The sequence below is a fragment of the Prosopis cineraria genome, unplaced genomic scaffold (assembly GCF_029017545.1).
Source record: "Prosopis cineraria cultivar Desert tree isolate PC_DT_omini unplaced genomic scaffold, ASM2901754v1 PC10, whole genome shotgun sequence".
Taxonomy (NCBI): Eukaryota; Viridiplantae; Streptophyta; class Magnoliopsida; order Fabales; family Fabaceae; genus Prosopis; species Prosopis cineraria.
In genome coordinates this window covers 10,611,691-10,633,159 of record NW_026555341.1, presented here as the reverse complement: position 1 = coordinate 10,633,159, position 21,469 = coordinate 10,611,691, and the positions used below count along the sequence as shown (strand labels likewise).

Below are 21,469 nucleotides of genomic sequence, written 5' to 3'. Positions count from 1 at the left end.
TTAATAATTTGTCTTTTATATATAGCTATAAAAATGACAATCAATTCTTTTTAGAATGTGACTTATATATAGGATCATTTAGAATAATGTTGAAGAATAGGTTAGCAAGTGCAATCTAACTATCAACGCTAATCCTATTATATTTAATATAAGTATTACTATTATATAACCCAAAAAGTATTTTTAAAATTAAATTCTTTCCGCTTCTCATATTTTTCCATCCTCTCCTGCTACTTTATTAAATATTTTCAATAATATAATTCCCCCCTCCCTCGTGTAACTTTCTAATATATACTTCTTCTCTTAAAAAATATAAGACATTTTTAGTTTTTGAATGTATAACTAATAAATTTTTTTCCAAAATTATCCTTAATAAACCATTCAATCATTTACCTTTAACTGAGGTACCCTATTAAGTAGAAGCAAACATGGAAAGATGGTACTGCCAAGTACTCCCTCCATCCTAAATTATAAGACACTTTTAAATGAGTTTTTTTTATCTAAAAATATAAGACACTTTGAGTAGATTAAGGTTTCATTAAATGCACCAATTTTAATATTACCTTTTCTCTCTTTATAATTAATTTCTGTCATTTATTTTTTAATATATTAAATTATGGGTATTTTGAAAAGTTTATATTTTTATTTTGAAAAGATAAGATTGTTAAGTGTGTTTAATGAAGTTTATTGATATGTGAGATTTTTCCTAAAAGTGTCTTATAATTTGGGACGGATAGAATATTGATTTAAAGATAATTAACTTATTGGAAGGTGATTTGATTAAAAGTATCTTATACTTCTAAATGGATGGAGTGTGTGTGTAGAGAGAGAGAGAGAGTCATGGGCATTCAACACGCAAGAAAGATTAAAAAAAAAAAAAAAAAATCCTTCGCATCAAGCAAGGTTCTAAAATTTAGACTGTATTTGGTACCGTACGCAGAAATAATTAATTAAACAGCACACCAAAAAAAAAAACAAAAAGAAGAAGAAGTTAAAAGCCAATACAAAAATCATCGTTAAAATCATTGATTAATTAACCAATTGCAAGACATTTAGCATCTAGAGCCCTTAGCTTCTTCTCTTCTTCTATAAATCCCTCATCAACCACCACCATCTTGATCACTTACCCATATAAGTCAGCCAAAACGTGACAAGACTATATATATTTTTCCCTCTATGTAAAATAAAATGCTTCATGCCGGCGAAGATTATAATGGCCACGTGAATATGATCCACAAAGGAATCAGATCGATAAAAGCTACTACAAGGTAAGGAGATGGAGATTGGAGATATGCGTTGGTGGATTAGATCAAGTACGGGTGTGGCAGAAGAATATGAAGGAATTACTGAAGAAGAAGATAAAGGCAAACATTATAACATCGTTAGCAGAACTCAGTTGGATTTCAACTTTTATTTCATAAAAGGAAATTATTTGGGAGCTGCAGGATGTTTATATTTATACAATTCCTTGATTTGGAAACTCTTTGGAAACCGTATACACTAATGACTGTTCGACACGTGGAGATCCTTTGAAATTCTTTCTGCCTGTTTTCTGACCATCTGCTAGCTGCTTTACAACCCCACGATAACAGTATTAATTAAACTGCAAGTTGCAGATTCCCAGAGCCTAATTAATTAAGAAAACAACCAGAACGTTAATTAATTAGCGTGATAATTCAGGTGAAAATATAATCTAAGATGCCTTGAGCCAACAGCTTCTGGGAACTTTACACAATCCACATTCACTTTAGATCTCCCACCCACCATTGCATTTTTACCAAAAGCCTGATCCCTTGTAGAATTTCATGGCGGTGAATATTTTTGGTGAAAGTGCAAGAGAACACACATGCATCAACTTCAAAGATGTGTTCCCTCTTATCCTATTTTATATAAAGCTGAAATAATAACTTTTTATCCTATTTTTTGTTATATATGTAATTAAATTTTAATCATAAGTTTTCTTTTTCATCTCCCATTCAATGTTGGTAAAAAAAAAAACTATATTATTAAAATATATTTATTTAATAGAGATAAGGTTGGAAACTTTTTTAATTCTTTAGGGTTAATTTATTTGGAGCTTAAATATTATTTTGTCCATTAACTAAATGGGGGTTTAAAAGATTACTTTTTTTTAGTTCCTATTTACAAGTAACTTCCAACATATTTTTACTAGATTTCTTATATTAAGTATGATTAAGGATAATATATACTCCACCAAATTAGCTTAAGCCATTTAGTTTGATACTTTCTAAGCTTATATATTTATAATCTATCTTCTAATCTTTAATGTAGAACTTCTTTTATATTTTAATATTCCCTCTACTATTTTTTTTTTCATTTTTCTTCTTGCCTAGGGTTGTACTTTTTTTTTTAGTCCCAAAGGCCTCAAGTCTATTCTTCTTCTTCATTCTTTCATTCTTTTTATTTTTTTCTCTCTCTATTTTTTTTTGTCCTTGATCGAATGGTTTTGATATCATGCTATATTTCTTATATTAAGTATGTTTAATGATAATATACCCTACTAAAATAGCTTAAACCATTTGGTTAAATACTTTCTAAGCTTATATATTTATGATTTATCTTCTAATCTTTAAATATGAGACTTTTTTGGTGTTCTAATAGTTTTACTAAAATTAAAAAAAATCTTAAAACTTATTAACTCTGTTTTAAAATTTAACAAATTTTTAAATTTGTCTTTATTAAATATACATACTTTAACAATATATTTTTTCTCTCCAACATTCAATGAAAGATAAAGAAAAAATTTGTGTTGAAAACTTAATTAAGTATTTATAAATAAGATAAAAAAATAATTTCTCGTTGCCTTATAAATAGAACCAAAGAAAATATATATAAAGATGTGTGCTTTCCAGTAGTTTTTAAACATATGATTCAACCACAAACTTTCGATAGTGTACTCGCAAAAATTTAGAAACCCATGATATGCGGTATAAAATTAATAGTATATGATTCTGGCACTAAAATATAAAAATTCCAAAATAGAAGACACTTGAAAGAGAAATCTTAATTTGTAATAAAAATGGCATGCCTGCTTTGTAACGCGTCAGAGGCTCATGCGGCTAACGGCGGCACGGCGCCATTAAAATACTTGAAAGCTTTTAAAGTGGTATTCTTTCTTACCCGAGCAATTTAACTTTAAATTTTAATGTAGAAACTAGAAAGCACAGTACATGATGGTAGGCAATTAACCATTTTCATGAGACGGCCTCTCATTCACCTTGTTCACAGATCAACTTTTTCTTCCTATAAAGCTCTCTCTCTCACTGCAAAAAGAAAAATAATGAAAAGCCTCCACTTCTTCACACGGCAGCCTCTAATTGCTTTGGCTCCATAACGAGTAAGAATTTCTTGTTCGTCCCAAGAATTTTATCTTTACTGATGATGAACTTTAATTTGTGAATGTTTGTGTGTTCTCTGTGAGCGAAGCTGTATAGAGGAAGAGAGAGAATCTGACAGAAACCCTAGCTAGATAGGTGAATAATAAAGAGGGAATTATGGGAAGAGGGAAGATTGAGATCCGAAGGATCGACAATTCAACGAGCAGACAAGTGACTTTCTCGAAGAGGAGAAAGGGATTGATCAAGAAGGCGAAGGAGCTAACAATCCTGTGTGATGCAGAAGTTGGACTCGTCATATTCTCCAGCACTGGAAAGCTCTATGAATATGCAAACACCAGGTTTAATTTTGATCATCCATCATCATATCTAAATCTTTGTGTGTGTCTGTGTCTGTGCATGTACACACACACACACAGATACGTGCTGTTATATAGCTCCTGCTCTTAAAATAAAATGGTTCGATTAGAAGCTGATATATGTAGTTTGGTTTATATGTTCATATATAAATGCGCAGATAGATATATAGTTTATATCTGTAAACAAGTTTCTATCGGGCTACTTGTTTTCTGGCTATATATGTCGACTTAGATTTAGACTGCGATTCAGCAAATACCCTTAAAATTTCTGGAAACACTTAGTTAGAGCTTGAAGAAGCTCTAGGGTGCCATCTGTAGAATTTGGAGGACGATGATAATCTTGTAAACAAAATATACAAACAAATCCCACACACACACACCCTAAGGTCGTAGAGATCCTTTAACTTGCTTATTTAGATAGCTACTTGCCATATATAACATCTCTCTCTATATAAGGTTTCTCATCAGTACTGCGATTAGAGCAAAACTATACAGTCATTTGCTGAGAAATTTGCATACATAGCCACTACATTCACTTGGCTAGTAGCTAGGACCATATATATAGTTGTTTCTCTCTTAAAAACATAGCCAAAAGGCTACAGTTTCTATTAACTGCAATCATTTGGCCATGGCTAAGCTAAAAGCTGCAGTCCCATGTATATATGGTGGTTGTTGTGTTTCTTTCAAAAGTAATTACCAGTTCGGAGGACTTCTATTATTGATTATTTTTACTTCATTAATACGTCAATTTACTCCAATAGGAATTTTAAAGGTGCTTATATTAAGGGTATTTTTGTAAAATATAATTTCATTAGATTTTATTAAAATCTACGTAATTTAATTATTTTCTTTATCTATATCAAAAATCCTGATAGTGACGATTATTTTAAAATAAAGGAAGTACTATATATGATGGCTACAAAAAGGCTTGCATTATCTTCACGCATAGTTCTTGTTATCTCCATTCATTTGATGTATACACTCTCAAAGTCTCTACCGTTCTCATTAAGGTTTAGAAGATGTCATCAATCTAAATAAGGTTCAAAGGAAACAATATGCTGACCCGCTCTCTTTAATTAATGTGTTGAATTGAGGAAGATGGTAATTCTGATTTTTCCCCCTTTCAAGTGTATCCTTGTGGGTGCTCAAAGAAATGGTTTTAATCACTTTCTTTTAAAACCAAAAAATAATAATTGCGACAGAAAATTTTCAATTACAAATCAGGCCTAAATTTTTTGCATTGAATTTTATGACAAAATTTCACAAATCTGTCGCATGCCCTGAATTTCGTTGACTTTTTCTTGATTAATAATGGATTTTTTTCTTAGCAAGTTTTTTTTTTGAAGTGAATTTTCATTTGATCGAATAGAGATTATTGAAGAGAATAATCCCCTTTTTCCTACTAATTTGTCAAAAGAAATGTTGATTTTGACAATCTAATTTTGACGTATATTTTTCTACAAAGGGCTTTATAAAATGAACTTATGATTATCCCATCCTAACTCACCCTTAGCATACTATATACTTTTTATATACACACACGCACATATATTTGCCAAGGAAATATGAGGAGAATTCAATATTGAAATAGGATAAAAAAAAGTATCATAGTTAAGGCAGGAGGAGGTTGATGTTCGACAAACAAATATAGAAAAAGAACAAATAGCACACAAATCACATAAATTTGCTTAATAGTGGTGAGAAAGAAAATGTCGTAAACTAGAGTTTGACTTTTCAAACTCTTTTATTGCTTAATGTTCTTGAACATTTGTGCGAAAAAAAAATTAAAAAATTATACTATGTATACACATGCATATTATATATCAAGCTGGCCCAAGATATCAAAGAAAAACATTATCAAGGGAACCTCTCCCTCCCCCCCCCCTTTTATCTCTCAACTTAAGTGAGAAATAATATTTCGTTAAGGTAGAAATCATAAGCAGTCCCTGTTGGATAAACAGTCCCAGGACATTTTATCTTCATAACTAGGCAGAAAACATCGCAGGTAGGTTGATTTATATCAAATCAACTAATGATTGCCCTCCAAACATGTTCTACGCTTCAAATTACACACACGTGTGTGTAGCTGGAGTTAGATTAATATCTGTACAAAGCCACCAACTCCCACTGATCATATGGGCTTCCAAGTTCTAAATACCTTTCACATTCTCTGAAGGTTTACTTGCCAATTTTAGAAAGCGAGGTTTGATTATAAAGCATAAAGCATTCTCATAGTGGATGTCAAGTCTGAACTCGACAAAGATGTGGCAAGTATTAGGTAGCACACCACCAGGACAGACCTGTCCCACAAGCTAAAATATTTTCAAGTCGCATTGGGGATTTTTATAAGTTATCATCATAATATATATATATATATGCGCGAATAATGAATGCATTAGAAATATATATAAAGTATTGTCTTGGCAGACAGATCAGATAGTGCCTTATATAAATATTATATAGACGAAATTCAACTCCTAAAAGAAGATAAAGGTTATTATTACCTAAGCAATTTAGATTCTCCTTGCTATGCTATATACCTTGGAGTTTCAAATTGATCAATGATGTGTTGGATACTGTAGTGCATGCATAGTCCTCTAGAGTATAGTGTTCTTTAAGTGACTTTTTGCCTTCGTACGTCACGTGTTTTGGGTACTCACATTCCCTTGAACTTCGAAAGATTCATAGAACTTATCAAGAATCAGTTAGAGGGCTGATAAATATTTGTAGTTAAGACAATGAACATAAGGCCCGGTACTAAATACAATAACAGGCCCAATTTACTATTAGGCTATTAGTTACTCTTGTACAGACTTTTTTTTCTACCATATTCTAGATTATTCTTTTATTCTTTCCTCTAGTGTATATGTGTCCTATGTTCATGTATTCTACAGTTGTGCACCCTAACTATATATAGCAATAAACTGCCTTGGTCCCTGTACGCTATTATTATAATACTCATTCCTTAAGTTGGCATCAAAGCAAATAGGCTTACTGCCATGGCCACTCGTTCTAGTTCACTTGTGAGCTCGAATGAATTTTAAAGTTCTCTTGCCTTTGGTGCTTTGCTCACCAAAAATTCTAGTGCCTCTAACTCAGTCAACCAAATTTGTTCTGTCAAGCTAGAAAGAACAAACTACACTGTTTGGCATACTCATGTGCTGTCAATTATCAAAGGACATGCTTGAAGGCTTTATCGATAGAATTAAGTCTTATCCAATCCAATTTATTTCTAATGAGAAGGGCGAACTCAAGCTTAACCCAGAGTTTGAGGTCTGGGTAGCAACGGACCAACTACTCTTCGATTGGTTATTAAACACAATGTCACTTGAAGTTTCCTCAAAGATGACCCATGTCTCAACAGCTGCTAGTCTTTGGAACGCAGCACATCAACTTGCTAGTGCACAAAACAAAGTCATGTTCTAATGCTTAAAATTTAGCTTCAACATGCTTGGAAAGGATCATCTTGCATAGTCAAGTATTTGTAAAAAAAAAATGAGAAGTATTGTTGATCAGCTCTCCATTGCTGAATATTCCATTCCACTTCCTAACCTGATTATTCAAATGTTAGCCAAACTGGATGCTGACTATAACTCTATCATAGTACAGCTGAGCAAAGAGTCCAATGACTTGAGTTGGATCAAATTTCAGGCATCCTTACTCACATATAAAGGTCACAAGGATTAGCTTATGCAAGTTTCACGACTAAATATTTCAATTACAAATTTTGCCAACTATACTAAATTGTTTCCTTCACCTTAAGGAAACTGGCATGGTAGTCAGTCTAGCAGGGGCTTGAGAGGTCATACTCATGGTCGTCCATACAAGATTGATAGTAGTAAGGATCATCCTAAGTATCAGTTGTGTGAAAGGTATGGCCATAAGGTTAACACATGTTTTTGTCACTATGACCGAACATTTGTGAAGTCAAGTTTCAAGAAGAAAGCTAGTTTTTCAACTGGGTCTTCTAGTGGTGATCTTAATGCTACGTTCTGGATGATACATGGTATATCGATAGTAGGGCAACTAGTCATGTTACAAATGATCATGCTCATTTGGAAAATCCTATTACTCCTAATGGTAATGTTAAAATTGTGGTTGGTAATGGAGATAAACTTGTTGAAAAAATAGGATCCTCAACTTTTCAAAATGTTCCTTAAGAGTATTTTTTTACCTAATATTCTATACACTCCTAAGATTAAGAAAAATCTATTGAGTGTTTATAAGTTGGCTTCAGATAATAATGTATATGTTGTTTTTAACTCTCATGGTTTCTCTATTAAGCATCAACAAATGAGGAAAATCATGCAACAAGGACCGCGTGTTCAAAGTTTATGATGAGAAGGAGGATGGTAGAGCTGAACTCATGTTTGTTACAGAAAAAGAATATAATTTTCCAGCAAATAGTAGTAGTAGTTACTTAAGCAAGAAATTGTGGCATTGCAGGCTTGGACATCCAAGTGATAGAGTATTAACTCAAATTATTAGGGATTGTGATTTAAAAGTTCACAATATGAATGAAACTATGTTTTGTGAATCCTATAAATATGGCAAGTCTCATTCTCTACCATTCAAACTATTAACCTCTCATGCCTCTAAACCATTAGAATTAATTCACATTGATCTGTAGGGGCCTTTACTACTAGCATCAATCAATAGTTTTTGGTATTATATATTATTTTCGGATGATTACAATAGATTCTCATGGATATATCCACTAAAAACTAAAAATGAAGCCCTATCAATATTTGTTTAGTTTAAAAATTTTGTTGAAAACCAATTTGACAATAAAATTAAGTTGCTCTAAGTGATTAGGGGGCAGTACATAAGCTTCTCTAAAGTTCTACAAAATTCAGGTATCCTTTTCAGACATTCATGCCCTCATACATCTTCTCAAAATCAAAAAGCTAAAAGGAAACATCACCATATTATTGAATTAGGTTTAATTCTACTTGCCCAAGCCAAAATGCCTGTCTTCTATTGGTGGGAAGCATTTCACACAACCACTGAACTTATTAATATACTACCTACAAGTATTTTAGGTAGAGGGACACCCTACTTAAGACTTTTCACGAAATGTCCTAACTATTATAGATTAAAGGTGTTCGGATCAGCTTGTTATCCTTGTCTTAGGTCCTATAACCAGCATAAACTCTAATTTCAAACCACAAAATGTGTTTTTTTAGGTTATAGTAATTCACATAAAGGCTACAAATGTCTCAGTCCTACAAGCAAGATATATATATCAAAACATGTTTTTAATGAATCTGATTTTCCTTTCTCTATGGGTTTTATTATAAAAGATCTGTACTTGTTAAAGAGAAAATTAATCCCAAAGTCTTTTTCAAGTCTTGCAACATAGGCTTGCCCTCTATATGTCCAGTCATGAATAACACTCAACCTTTTACTTCTGGCCCTTCTACAAGCAATCCTCTAATGATTGAATTCATGCATGTTGCTGCCTCCACCTCAATGTTGCCATCTAGTCAACTTCCTTTCTATCTCCTTAATCTGTAACACATCAAAATATTCAATCAAATTGTGAAAAATTCATCTCCTATACAGCACTCATCAACAAGTGAAGAAAATTCCTCTTCCCTAAATGGTCCTAATGAAGTTACTTTTGTGTCACCTATATCACCACAACCACTAGCTAATACACATGCTATGGTCACACGAGGCAAAGCAAGTATTACGAAAACTAAACATCCCTATGTTGGTATTTTCCATGTTGAAAATCATGATTTTCTTTGTGAATCTCGAATTGTTAAAAAAGCCTTGAGATTTGAAGACTAGTGAAGGGCAATCAAAGAGGAATATAATGCTCTCGGTTGAAATCAAATTTGGAAACTTGTGCCATATATAAGGAAAGAAAACCTAAGGGATTGTAAATGGATCTTTAAAACTAAACTCAATGTGGATGGTTTTCTTAAGGCCAGGAAAGCAAGATTAATTGCCAAGAAATTTCAACAGCATCCTAGCATTGATTCTAAGGAGACATTTAGCCCAATTTTGAAAGCTGCTACTCTAAGGTTTGTTCTCACTATTGTTGTAACCTTTAGATGGCAAATAAGGCAATTAGATATTAATAAGGCCTTCTTAAATGGTTTTTTGCAAGAAAGAGTTCTCATGAGACAACTTCAAGGATTTTTTGGCAAAAAATGTCCTAATTATGTTTGCCTACTAAACAAGGCTTTATAGTGACTAAGACAAGTTCTTGGATCTTGGTTTGAATGACTAAGTTCGACCTTGCTTGATTAGGGATTTCTATACTCAAAGGCTGATACAACCCTATTTTTTTAGAAACAAGACAAAACAGTGTTATTTATCCTTATCTATGTGGATGACATAATTGTTATTGGGAATTCAAATTTACTTATGGAAGCTTTCATTAAACAACTGAACAATCTCTTTGCATTAAAAGATCTGGGCATTTTGCATCACTTCCTTGGAGTTGAAGCATATAAAGATGAGACAAGACTATATTTGAAACAACAGAAATATATTTTTGACTCACTTTAGAAAAGTGGAATGGCAAACTGTGCATCAGTTCCCATTCCTATGATGGTAAATGATCACTACTCAAAGGAAGAAGGAAAACTACTCAAAAATCCACTAATGTACAGGTAAATTATTAGAGTGCTACAACATTTAATAAATACAGGACCTGATATCATGTTTGTTTGAACGAACTCAGTCAATTTCTAAATTCACCCACAGAAATCCATTAGCAGGCACTCAAGAGAGTACTACGCTATCTCAAAGGAATAGTAAATTTAGCTTTGCATGTGAAACCATGTACTCACCTAACATTGCAAGGTTTTTTCGACACCAATTAGGCTATTTGCCTAAATAACCAATGATCTGGGAGGCTATTATGTATTTCTTGGTGAATCATTGATTTCTTGGTCTGCTAGAAAGCAACGAGTAGTAGCACACTCAAATGTCAAGTTTGAGTATCAAGCACTGGCGAACCTAGTAACTAAACTTGCTTGGATTCAATCCTTCATTTGAGAACTCAGGCTCCAAGATTCAATACTTCATTTGAGAACTCAGGCTCCATCTAAAAACCCCTCCAGTCATGTGGTGTGACAATCTCAGTGTAATGACATTGACCTCAAATCTCGTGTTTCATACTCGATCAAAACACATTGAATTAAATGTTCATTACTTGAGGGACATATGTCTTTCCCGCCAGCTCTCAATCAAATATGTCCCATCATCTAAGCAAATAGCAAACGCCTTTACTAAGGCTCTATCCCACTCTAAGTTCTGGGCCTTCCATGACAAGCTTAGGCTTGTAGCCTTACCTACCCCAAGCTTGAGGGAGAAAGTTAAGACAATGAACAGAAAGGCCAATATTAAATACAATAACAGAACCAATTTATTATTAGGCTATTTGTTACTCTTGTACAGAGTTTTTTTCTAACATATTCTAAATTATTCTTTTAGTCTTTCCCCCTAGTGTATACTTGTCCTATGTTCATGTATTCTAGGGTTGTGTACCCTAACTATATATAGAAATAGACTACCTTGGGCCCTGTGCGCCACTATTATAATACTCATTCCTTAAGCTATGTTGAACTTCATCTTAAGCAAAGGCGTTAAACTCTGTGTCTTCTAAAGTGTAAGATAAAAGCAAAGCCTTGGGCTTAGAAGTTGTAGAAGTTAGAACAGTGTTGACGCTTCTAATGTTTTTCCAAGTGGGGGAAAAAAGCTCTTAATAATCTCATCCTGTCACTGCACAAATTAAATTAAACACCTTTTTATATAATAGGTAAAAACAAAATGGAAGAATTAAATAGTCACAGACGACGATGGAAGGCGTAATTAATTTATTTAAGATGGATAAGTAATTCTTGGTGAACAGCATCATGAGAGGGATTAAGCAGCAATGTCATAATGTATCCTGCAAATTTTTAAGTTAATATAAATAGCCAGCTATCTGATAAGACTTACAATGAAGAGATTAGATGGAGATGGAAAAGTAAATACTGACCTAAATAGGGCAAGCCGTAGAAATTCTATGTATCATATATAGTTTGATCCCTCATGATGAAAATGCTTTTAATTATTTGATCTTTCATTCATATCATGGTCCTTTGTAAAATCATTATCAATTTAAGGTGAACTTTTAAACATTTACGTGACAATATATTGAATGGCATGTTAACCTAATTTTTATGTATTTCTTCCATTTTTTACTGCTAACATAGCAGGAATTTTTATATTCAATTTACTTTTTTAGACCTTCGTTTTTACAAGTGAAAATGATTATGCTTTGAGACCTTGCATAAGAAAAATAACGGGAGTTAATTAAGGACTTGGATTTAGAATTGACTTGAATTTCACTTGAAATTGCAAGAGTTTGTTGGAAATACTCTTTGAATTTTAATCTCCTTACAAGGTCTCAAAATGTCATTTTCCTTTTTCAAAATGATTCTTTACAAATAAATTTATACATGGCAACCGTCCAACTTGAATAAAATTGCCATGTCAATCATTTCCTTTTTAGTTCATGTTGTTCACAGAGAATAAGTGATTACAGCATATAGCATTATAAAAAAAGTGAAAGAAAACAAATTAAGATGTGTGAATAAATTAAATGAACCCGTAAACTCCTATTTTTTATAGGTTAAATTATATAAAACTTCCTTAAATTTTTTAGTCGTGCAAATATCCCTTTAATTTGAGCTTTAAAACAATTGAAAAAAGACTCCCGTAATGCTTTCAACTTTGCAAAGACAACCTCTAGGCTTCAATTATTTCGTATTATTTCACTCAGAGATCATACTATGTTATTGACTAAATAGTAAATACCCAGCCTAAACTTTATCTTTTGTGTGCAAATAACCCCTCAAGCTTTAAGTAATTTGCAAGATGATCCCCTATCATATCATATTATTTTAATGAAATAACTGACAAATTAACAATTAGAAGTTATTTGCCTAAATATAAAACTTAAGGATAAGTTTATTTAAAAATTTTAAAGTTTAAGGAAGTTATTAACACACAATTCAAATTAAACTTTAGTGTGTTATATATAACTTAGCTTTTTTCATATCACTCATATAGAATTATAAAATAGAATCATGGAGGGTCCAATTCTATTTTCGTCTTCCTCTTTACACTATTGGTTATTATTCTTGGTCCAAATTTGGTATCTTGAGATAATCTTCCCTTGCATATTGAATAGGAAATTTAATCATCCCTCTAAATACTGATTAAAGAATCCAAGCAGCGTTGTCCATCCTAAAACCACAATAGAACCATACTTGGTACTTACTAAGAGGAGTTAAAAAGAAAAATGGCAACGGCGACCTTGAACACATAGGGCTCATTTGATTGTTGGAATGGAATAAGTCAATAGAAAATAAAATTAATAAAAATAAAATTATTAATTGATAGAGATGAGTGATATAAAGAGGCGAGAATAAAGATTGACATAAATAATATTGATCATCATTTCCCATTCTCACATCTCTATCACTCCTCCTCCACATATAGCTCTTATTTCTCTATTATTCTCTATCAATCCATTCCATTCCATTTCTTTTTTTTCCCCCCTAACAACCAATGAAGCACATAGTGCATGAAAGGAAGAGGGAAAGAAGGATAACAATGTATTTGATCTATATCGCTTAATATTTTGCATCATGCTTTCATCATTAAATTGTTACACAATAAGCACATATTGAGGACCTAACTGGAAAATGATTTCATCTGCAAGGAATCATCTTAAAAGGAAACCATTATTAAAGGCCTAAATGATGAATTTTCAAGCTTTCCTTATGATTTAAAATGGTCAGTGTATTTTTGGACCAAATTGATAATGATGTTTTTCTTTTCTAGGCATATGAGAGGGGTTTAAATACTATTCCCTCATCCCATTCTTATTACCTCCTTTAGCCTCAATTAGCTAGATTGATCGGTGTAACAAATTAATTCTATAAACTATTTAATATTTACTTCCTATTAAATGCAACAGAATAAATTAGAGAGAGAGAAAACCAGCCCAATCAATGTTGCGTATGCAACTGGTGGCTGCTCCATTCTCATTCCATTCTCTTTACCTACTAAACAACTAAGCATGATTTTCAGTCCTTCTATCTTCATGCCTACCAAGCATATAACCTTGATGCTTTTATTAACGGGAAATAAGTCTTCAAATGTTGCTGAATCCCCTTATACAATATATATAATAACACTCTGCCTTTTACTTCCCTTACCAAACTTGGTTATTCAACATGCCCTGAACAATATACAATATAATGAAATCAACCATAGTGCAGAGTTAGAACAACGTGAATATATATTCTTTACCCAAAACGAGTTTCATGTCTTCAACAATTACTAAGCCACACCATCATTTAACTCCTGGGCATGTTGTCCGGAAAGATGGCTGAATTGCTGCGTCAAGGTTTCTTAGGTTAAGGTCTACCTTTTCTGTTCAGAATGTACGCATGTTGAGCTCAAAATTTCGATTCTCTGACAGCTGTCTAGTAAATAGCCACTGAACTTTTATAATGTGCCGTGCCTGCCTGTTGAATGTTATTTAAGGACCTGCTTATAAGACTACCAGGAGCATTTCAAAGGTGGAAATGCCTTTTTTCGCCTCACAAGTAATTTCAAATTGCTTTTGTGGAGCTAGTCTTTTACCAAGAATTTTATTATTGGAAAAGGGGTGGTGGGGGGGGACACCAGCGCTTTTCCCGTGGGTCAGGAACCTGAGGCCTCATTATTTCTGCCGACCTTCCTCCAAATTGGAATGCCAAGGCACAATGTACTGTTTATGTTGCCTCCATTTCTTGGATACAAAAGGCCAAAGCCATAAGGAGGACCGATAAGGTCCAGATAGAGAAGGTTCCTACAATCTAGAAGAGGCTTCTTTAGAAGTGTAGAATCCAAGACCATGTTATGAGTTAGGACCACGTTACTTTCATCTCTGTAAACATGTTCAAGATAAACCTCCCATTATATCTTTCATCGGTAGGCATATAATATCTTGCAGCTGAAAGTTGGGAGGCTAATGTCGTGTATGTTCACGAGATCTCATAGGTGGCCTCCATAGAATCAGAGCACAATTTTCCTTCATGTATCCATAATGTCAACAACTCTGTAAGCCCTCAAGCATGGAAATGAGTTCTTCCTTGCTAATGTATGAAACCAAGTTTCTTAGCAAAGCTGCATCTCCATCTGCCTTCGCTCTCTGTTAGTGCCTCTTCTGGCACTAATATACAGTTCTTCAACAAAAGATGCACATCTCCCATGTCAAATTGATAATCTTCTCACAACTTTGGCTAATAGAAAGTTTGATAGATGGTGTGATATAAGCACAACAAATATGGTGTCCAGGATGACATCTAACATGGTGTGGCTGCCATGTCCAACTTGGATGCCACAGTAGACACCACAAAGAATGCCACATTGGACATTGCTTTGTCCCCATATCAATGTGGCAGTAATTGCAATAGCTTTTGGGAGTATGTTAAGAAAAATAACAATAAACCAAACATAACTAGGTCTGCTTACACAAGGGTAAGGGTAAACAAGACGGGTATTTCAGCTTCAAAGAGAAGTGGAAGGGGAAGTTTACAGTTGTTCACATCTAGAAATATCGCATGCAAATTTTATTCTAAGTGTAATTCTGCTTGTATTTCCTACCATATTCTACCAAATTTTATGCAAATTTTATACAGCTAAGGAAATACAATCACAAAAACGCAAGGGGGAATAAAGAAACCATATTCTAAAGAAGAATTATTGTTATATTCAAAGCTACAGTAATAAAGTGTGCTAAAGATGATGATAGCATACTATACTTATGAAGTTCAAAACACTACTTGCAACTCAATAAAAAGCATGTCAACCTATCATCATTATCATATTTAAGAGACATCATTTTCTTGCAGTTATAAGCTACTGAAAAATTAAGCCCAGTTAGAAGCGTGAAACTGTAAACAAACAAAACTTTGACTAAAATTTTCTGGCACAAAGCAAGTGCAGAGTAGCAGAACAGAACTAGTACCGGAAAATGGAGTTTAAGAACAATTATGAATGTGAAGACTGCTAATTTGCTTTGTAGGGCTAGCATTAAGCTCATCAATGGGGCAATAATGTGAATCGACAAAACATCCCAGACGTAATAACAGGCATCCTATGTTCTAATGTGTGGCTATGCTGTGAGTAAAGGAAGTCGATCCCTGAATCTAGGTCCCATGAAATGAGTCAAATGACATGAAAAATCAGCTAATTGCGAGTAGTATACAAAATCCACTATTTTCCAAGTCACATGCTGATGTATTAGAAAGTCAAGAAGTCAATAACCCAAAACCATAATAGGTAAGCGCAACTTCTATTATCTAAAAAATACGCCAGAGAATTACAAACTTGCCTTTAAAATAAATAAGCCCTGAGTTACCATAGAAAATATTTTCCTGGGATTCAATCTTTTTCTCGATGACGACCATTATAAAGGCCTGCTCCATTCTTGTCCCGTTTCCTAACAAATTAAGCTATTGAAGTTCATAGTGAAGGAAATCAAATCATCTTCTTCCCTGGTGACAAATTCTCTTCTCTGGATACTGATGAAATTAATACCCTAAATTATTACAGTCAGCAAGGTTGGTGCTCATTCTGTCTGATAGAAAATGATGCAGACCCAAAAAAAAAGAAAAAAATCACTTCTTGATTACTAGTAGAATTTTTGGGGAACTGTTTGGAGCCCATAGTGGAATAAGGCTTCGTTGTTGTTGTTGTTTGGAGAGACATTAGTATGACAAATGCAAAACGGCTATAGTTTTGTAGTTGACACTCATAATTAAAGAACCTTTCATCTATGCTTCTGCAGAGACCTTTCATTAGAGAAGCTTATGATATGGAAACTTCTCTTCCTTTGGTTCAGATCATACATAGGCTTCATAGATAACTGGCCATTTTTTGATAGAATCGAAAAAAATAGAAATATCCTTTCCATGGTAAATTGCGCTGCACCTGTCATTACAGGATCTCTAACTTCTACAGATACAAATTTTCATGATACCTTCTAATTCCAAACAATTATGTATAGCAAACTAAAATATGGGATTCCATTACATATCCAGCATGAAATCAGTGATTGAGAGATATAACACAAGCAAGGAGGAACACCAGCAGCTGATGAACCCAAATTCAGAAGCCAAGGTATGCTCAGCCAACTACATTTCATAAATGCTCGATACATTTTCTGCTGTGGTCCATAAGTAACAGCCACATGCAAAGTATATAATATTTCCATTGATCACAATTTGTATAGTTATTCCTGAATTTGCTGAATATGCGTTCGGCAGCTATTCTTATATGTCTTCATAAAAGTCACAAATATTCTGTGACACCTAGATGACAAAACTCCATAGAATTTTACTAGATCATTGGCCAACCTACCAGCACTTTTTAGACATTCCCTTCACAACTTAAGCTTTTATGAAAGCTAATTTTGTTCGTTTTCTTTACTATTCTCTGAAGCAACTTTACATCAGACGCCCACTAAAATCAGAACAATGGCTTCCCCAAGGAAACACACTTTCAACAATTTTCATCCAGTTTTTCTTTACATTTCATCACAATCATTTCAGAGTAACTTTAGGACTTAGTGGAGTGTATTGTAAGGATCCCAACAAACATGAAGAGAGGCCATCTAGTTCTTATTTGTTTTGCCTGCAAATGACACTGCATAATTTTACTTGATCCTTGATAGTTTTGGCAAAGGGAGGCAGAAGTATTAAGGCAACAACTACAGAATCTACAGGAAAGCCATCGGTACAAGCCTTTCCATCTTCTATCAAGCAAACTGTTTGATATTTTTATTGAGCAATTAAAATACATACGATCCTAGAAACTCTACATTTCAGTGTCAGACATGAAAGTATTGTCATACTACAGTAGAATGGCACAGCATTCTACTCTCAAAACCATAAAAAAGAACAAAAAAAATTCCATTATATATTATCATTCCCATCATGATGACTCCCAGTTTCAGTTGCTTTGGCAGCTCCATGAACTATGGGAGGTAATACAACTGGTTATATCAGACATTACTATTTTTTTTTTTTTTTGGGTAAAGACATAACAGTGAAATATATATTAGGGTGTGCACCAAAAATGATAAATAAAACTTCATTCGAAATCCATATAAGCCTCTCAACTAAAAAAATTAGAAAATCTAAGAGATATCTTTTCATAAGAAAATTTATTTTAAAAAATAATAAGATGAAAAGAAAGACATTCCTTCTGCAACATAGCATTCTGATTTGGACAAGCAAAAGATGGCAATGTGCGATCTTTGTTGCAGCAGGAAATTCCAGGTGGTTCGATGTTAGCTGAGTCAACAACTTGCAACTCAACTGCAGCTAATTACTACATAACATCAAAATTTTCCCCTCAAAATGCCTTCACTAAATTTAAAGTTCCCCATCCTTGTGAAGCTTCTGCTTTTTGTAATGTAAAATGATTTACAATTCCAAAGAATAACCACCCCCCGACTGCCCACTGCCAGATTCATTGATGGAATATTCAAGATCTTACATTTTTGCTTTAGGTTCATACTTCATACCAAATCTTCTCATGATGGATATTGGCATTTACAGAACACATTTACTATGCCCACATCCAGCCCTGAATTACCAGATTTCACATTTAAACCATAGCACTTCAAAATTAAGAGACTTCGGTGAAACTTAGGCAAAACCTGATAAATCCCAAGTTGACATATGCCCTTCAACCGAAAATTAAACGTCATCTAATAGAATAATATGACCATAGGCAACAAACGAAGACCTGAGTATTTGAATTGCAAATCAAAATTTACCATGCTCTAAACGGGTCAAGAAAGTATTCGTGATCATGATAACATAAAATATTGCTCCATTCAGAGACAGCATTCATTTACAATTGAGACAATTTTTAAATACCAAAATGAAAATTATGTCTCACTCCCCACAATGAAAGTTCTCATACTTTTTTCTTCATTTTCTTTATTGTTTTTTTCCATTATTTTTTGTATAAAAAAATGTATGTAAAATAGAAAAACTAACTCTCCAATCATATGAATATGAACATAAGAAGGAAATTAATACATTTACATGCCATATGCACTCAAGCACTGCCATAATGCAGCAAACAATATACTTTCGTAGCTTTAAATTTCTTTTGTTCGCAGATAGAAACCAGCAATCAAATAAACAGGATGACTGTGTGTCTGTGTGTGTGTGTGTCATAAAGTTTTTTGTATGAATTAACATTTTGAAGGTGCAGGCAAATGATGGGAGAACAGCTTTATGGTTTAAGTGTGAAAAACCTACAAGATCTCGAGAACCAGCTGGAAATGAGTCTCCGATGTATTCGCATGGCAAAGGTCAACTAACTTTTAAGATTGAAATAAACAGCATTGCTCCTTTATCTTTGGTACTGTTGATAAATGTGCTTGATCAATCTCTCCGAGGCCCAAGCAATATTTAGGGACCTGAAAGCTATTAACACGCTTAATTAAACTCTGCAGGAACAAATCCTAACAGAAGAAATCCGAGAGCTGAATCGAAAGGTCTGTTTGAGCAATAATATTCACCAAAGTTTCTTTCAAAAGCATTTGTAATAACGAACTGACTTTTTTCTTATTTTTCTTGCAGGGAAACTTTATACATCAGGAAAACCTGGAACTCTATAAGAAGGTAAACCTCCTTCGACAAGAAAACACACAACTATACAAGAAGGTAGCCAGCTAAGTTATCCACTAATAAGGAATCACGAAATGTTCCACGAGAATTTGATTATGTTCACTCAGGCTGTAAAATATGACAACAAAAAGCTCACCTTGCTTAACTATGAGGCTTGATGTCTCAGGTTTATGGCACATCGGAAGTGGCAGCAGCAAGCAGAGATGCTTTCAATCCATATGGATTTCATACAGGCGAGGATCCACAAGAACAGATCCAACTGCAGCTAAGCCAGCCAGAGCAAGATACATATGAGACATCAGGCAGCGCCTCGAAATAGCGGTCAAAAGTTCTTCAGTTGGACATTTTGACACGCCATTGACACAGATATTATAAAATTGTAGCACATAACCGAATATGAAAAGATGAAGAGTCCTTCTGCATGATTCTTACTTGATTACTCAAAACAAGAATCAGTAGCAGAACAACTATGATTCTTAAGGTGGGAGGAGTTAGATAAAAGTTTATCAGCAAGTGACTGTATTCAAATCAGATATGCATGTAAAGTGAACTACGGGAAATTTTCAATAACAAAAGCATGGACATAAAATTTTCTGACTTTTCTATCTGATTATTCTTTAGAGATAATTAACAAAATGTTAGAGTTCTAAAAAAAAAAATAATAAAGTGCTGTTGCTCAAGTGAAAATTTGAATTTATGTACTGTACAAGATTCAGGAGCAGAAGTACCATTCCACGGCGCCTGGAACTGAGCATTTGTAGTGTTGACGTATAAGAGGAAAAAAAAGGAGAGAGGAATTGATACGCATCCAGCTTTACAGGTGAAGTCACCTGTTTTTGAAGCGTGACTGGGGAAATAGTTCTTCAAGAAAACAGAACAATGAAATGTCGAGTTAAGCAACACCACTGGTACTTCCCTTGTGCTATTGATTCTTTTTACTGTGATATTGTCATGTCATTCCAAGTCAAATTGTTCAAGTACAGCATGTGTGTATTGTGTCATTTCTAGCAAATATCTTCCAAGTTCCATTTGACACATTTAACCCACAATTGATTTGTGCATTGATGAAAAGCTAAAATAACACTCATATTACACGCAAAAGTTACTACAATAGCTTTGCAGAAATGTAATCTGTCAACTGCACATGACAAATTCATAAGCTCAAGCCATTGCAGTTAGCTCACCCATGATTTCAGATGTCCAGAAAAACTTCCCATAAATTGCATCAGAAAATTAAACAGATTCTAAATGCATTCAGGTTCATTAACGACATAATTAAGTGCATAAAAGGTCAAAGCATTAGCTACCCATCAGCAAAATATCTGTTTAGGAGGGAAATATCTGTATAGACAACATAAAAATACTCAGCACAAGCTTGATAAATTATATTTTACCTCCATGCCTGAAGAACTGCCTCAACTGGATGCAATTTATATGAAGGTAACACATATCTGCAAAAGCTTCTACTCATACGTCTATATTTATATGACAACTATTACTATCCTTCTTAATGCCTTGGCTAAACACGCCTACCATCACAGAGAGACCCCCCAAAATCCCATGATTTATACAGAACCTGGATACACAGCAGAGTACAAGTTCACACCATTGGTCACTGGAAAATTAGAGAGAGAGAGTGATAGGAAAGGCGGCAGCAGGAACACACAATGAAATGCAATCTAATGAAACGATCACATGCTAACAAAATTTTTTTATATATATAAAAAAAAAAAAAAGTGGACCAAACCCTTGTCCAGTGCCCGGCTATGTATCAAAGCAGATTTCTTTGAGACATCTGTTCAAAAAAAAAAAATCATGCGAGTAAAATCTCATTATAAGGCTTCCAATAATGAATTATCAATTATTGCAGCATAATTATTAATTAGAATGCACCAACATTTGAGGTTGACGGAACCGCATTAAAGTGATGCAACTGAGGGACGAACTGAGAAGAAGATGGAGAGACGAGGACATGAACAGGTGAAGAAGATCACATTCACGCCTACCTGAACAGTGACAACATTGACGCTCGAGAGGAGTTGGA

At 33.8% G+C, this 21,469-nt stretch overlaps 1 protein-coding gene and 1 long non-coding RNA gene across 7 annotated transcripts; one reads left to right on the top strand and one right to left on the bottom strand.

Moving 5' to 3' along the window:
* The first annotated feature begins 3,187 nt into the window (after positions 1 to 3,187).
* Positions 3,188 to 20,026, top strand: LOC129322174 (MADS-box transcription factor 23-like). 3 transcript variants are annotated; one of them, XM_054968289.1, is made up of 8 exons: positions 3,197 to 3,358; positions 3,448 to 3,697; positions 16,819 to 16,897; positions 17,451 to 17,512; positions 19,007 to 19,106; positions 19,251 to 19,292; positions 19,378 to 19,461; positions 19,592 to 20,026. In XM_054968289.1, the coding sequence occupies exons 2-8, from the start codon at positions 3,516 to 3,518 to the stop codon at positions 19,742 to 19,744; spliced, it is 702 nt and encodes a 233-aa protein (XP_054824264.1). In that variant the 5' UTR covers positions 3,197 to 3,358; positions 3,448 to 3,515; the 3' UTR covers positions 19,745 to 20,026. The 3 variants fall into 3 exon arrangements, with proteins under 3 accessions (XP_054824266.1, XP_054824264.1, XP_054824265.1); XM_054968290.1 differs by having other exon boundaries at positions 3,200 to 3,358; positions 19,378 to 19,419; XM_054968291.1 differs by lacking the exons at positions 16,819 to 16,897; positions 17,451 to 17,512 and having other exon boundaries at positions 3,188 to 3,358.
* Positions 18,774 to 21,469, bottom strand: LOC129322175 (uncharacterized). Of its 4 annotated transcripts, none has more exons than XR_008596210.1 (5): positions 21,323 to 21,469; positions 20,820 to 21,220; positions 20,154 to 20,286; positions 19,562 to 19,690; positions 18,774 to 19,214 (listed from the first exon to the last, which is right to left on the bottom strand). It is a non-coding gene; the product is annotated as an uncharacterized LOC129322175 (long non-coding RNA). The 4 variants fall into 4 exon arrangements; XR_008596209.1 differs by having other exon boundaries at positions 20,154 to 21,001; positions 21,173 to 21,220; XR_008596208.1 differs by having other exon boundaries at positions 20,154 to 21,220.

What these genes read in the sequence shown, in the direction of transcription:
- LOC129322174 (XM_054968289.1), top strand. Translation starts at nt 3,516, where the DNA reads ATGGGAAGAGGGAAGATTGAGATCCGAAGGATCGACAATTCAACGAGC. An exon ending in GATGTATTCGCATGGCAAAG is followed by an intron (nt 19,107 to 19,250) that starts GTCAACTAACTT and finishes TAAACTCTGCAG; the next exon opens with GAACAAATCCTAACAGAAGA. An exon ending in TCCGAGAGCTGAATCGAAAG is followed by an intron (nt 19,293 to 19,377) that starts GTCTGTTTGAGC and finishes TTTTTCTTGCAG; the next exon opens with GGAAACTTTATACATCAGGA.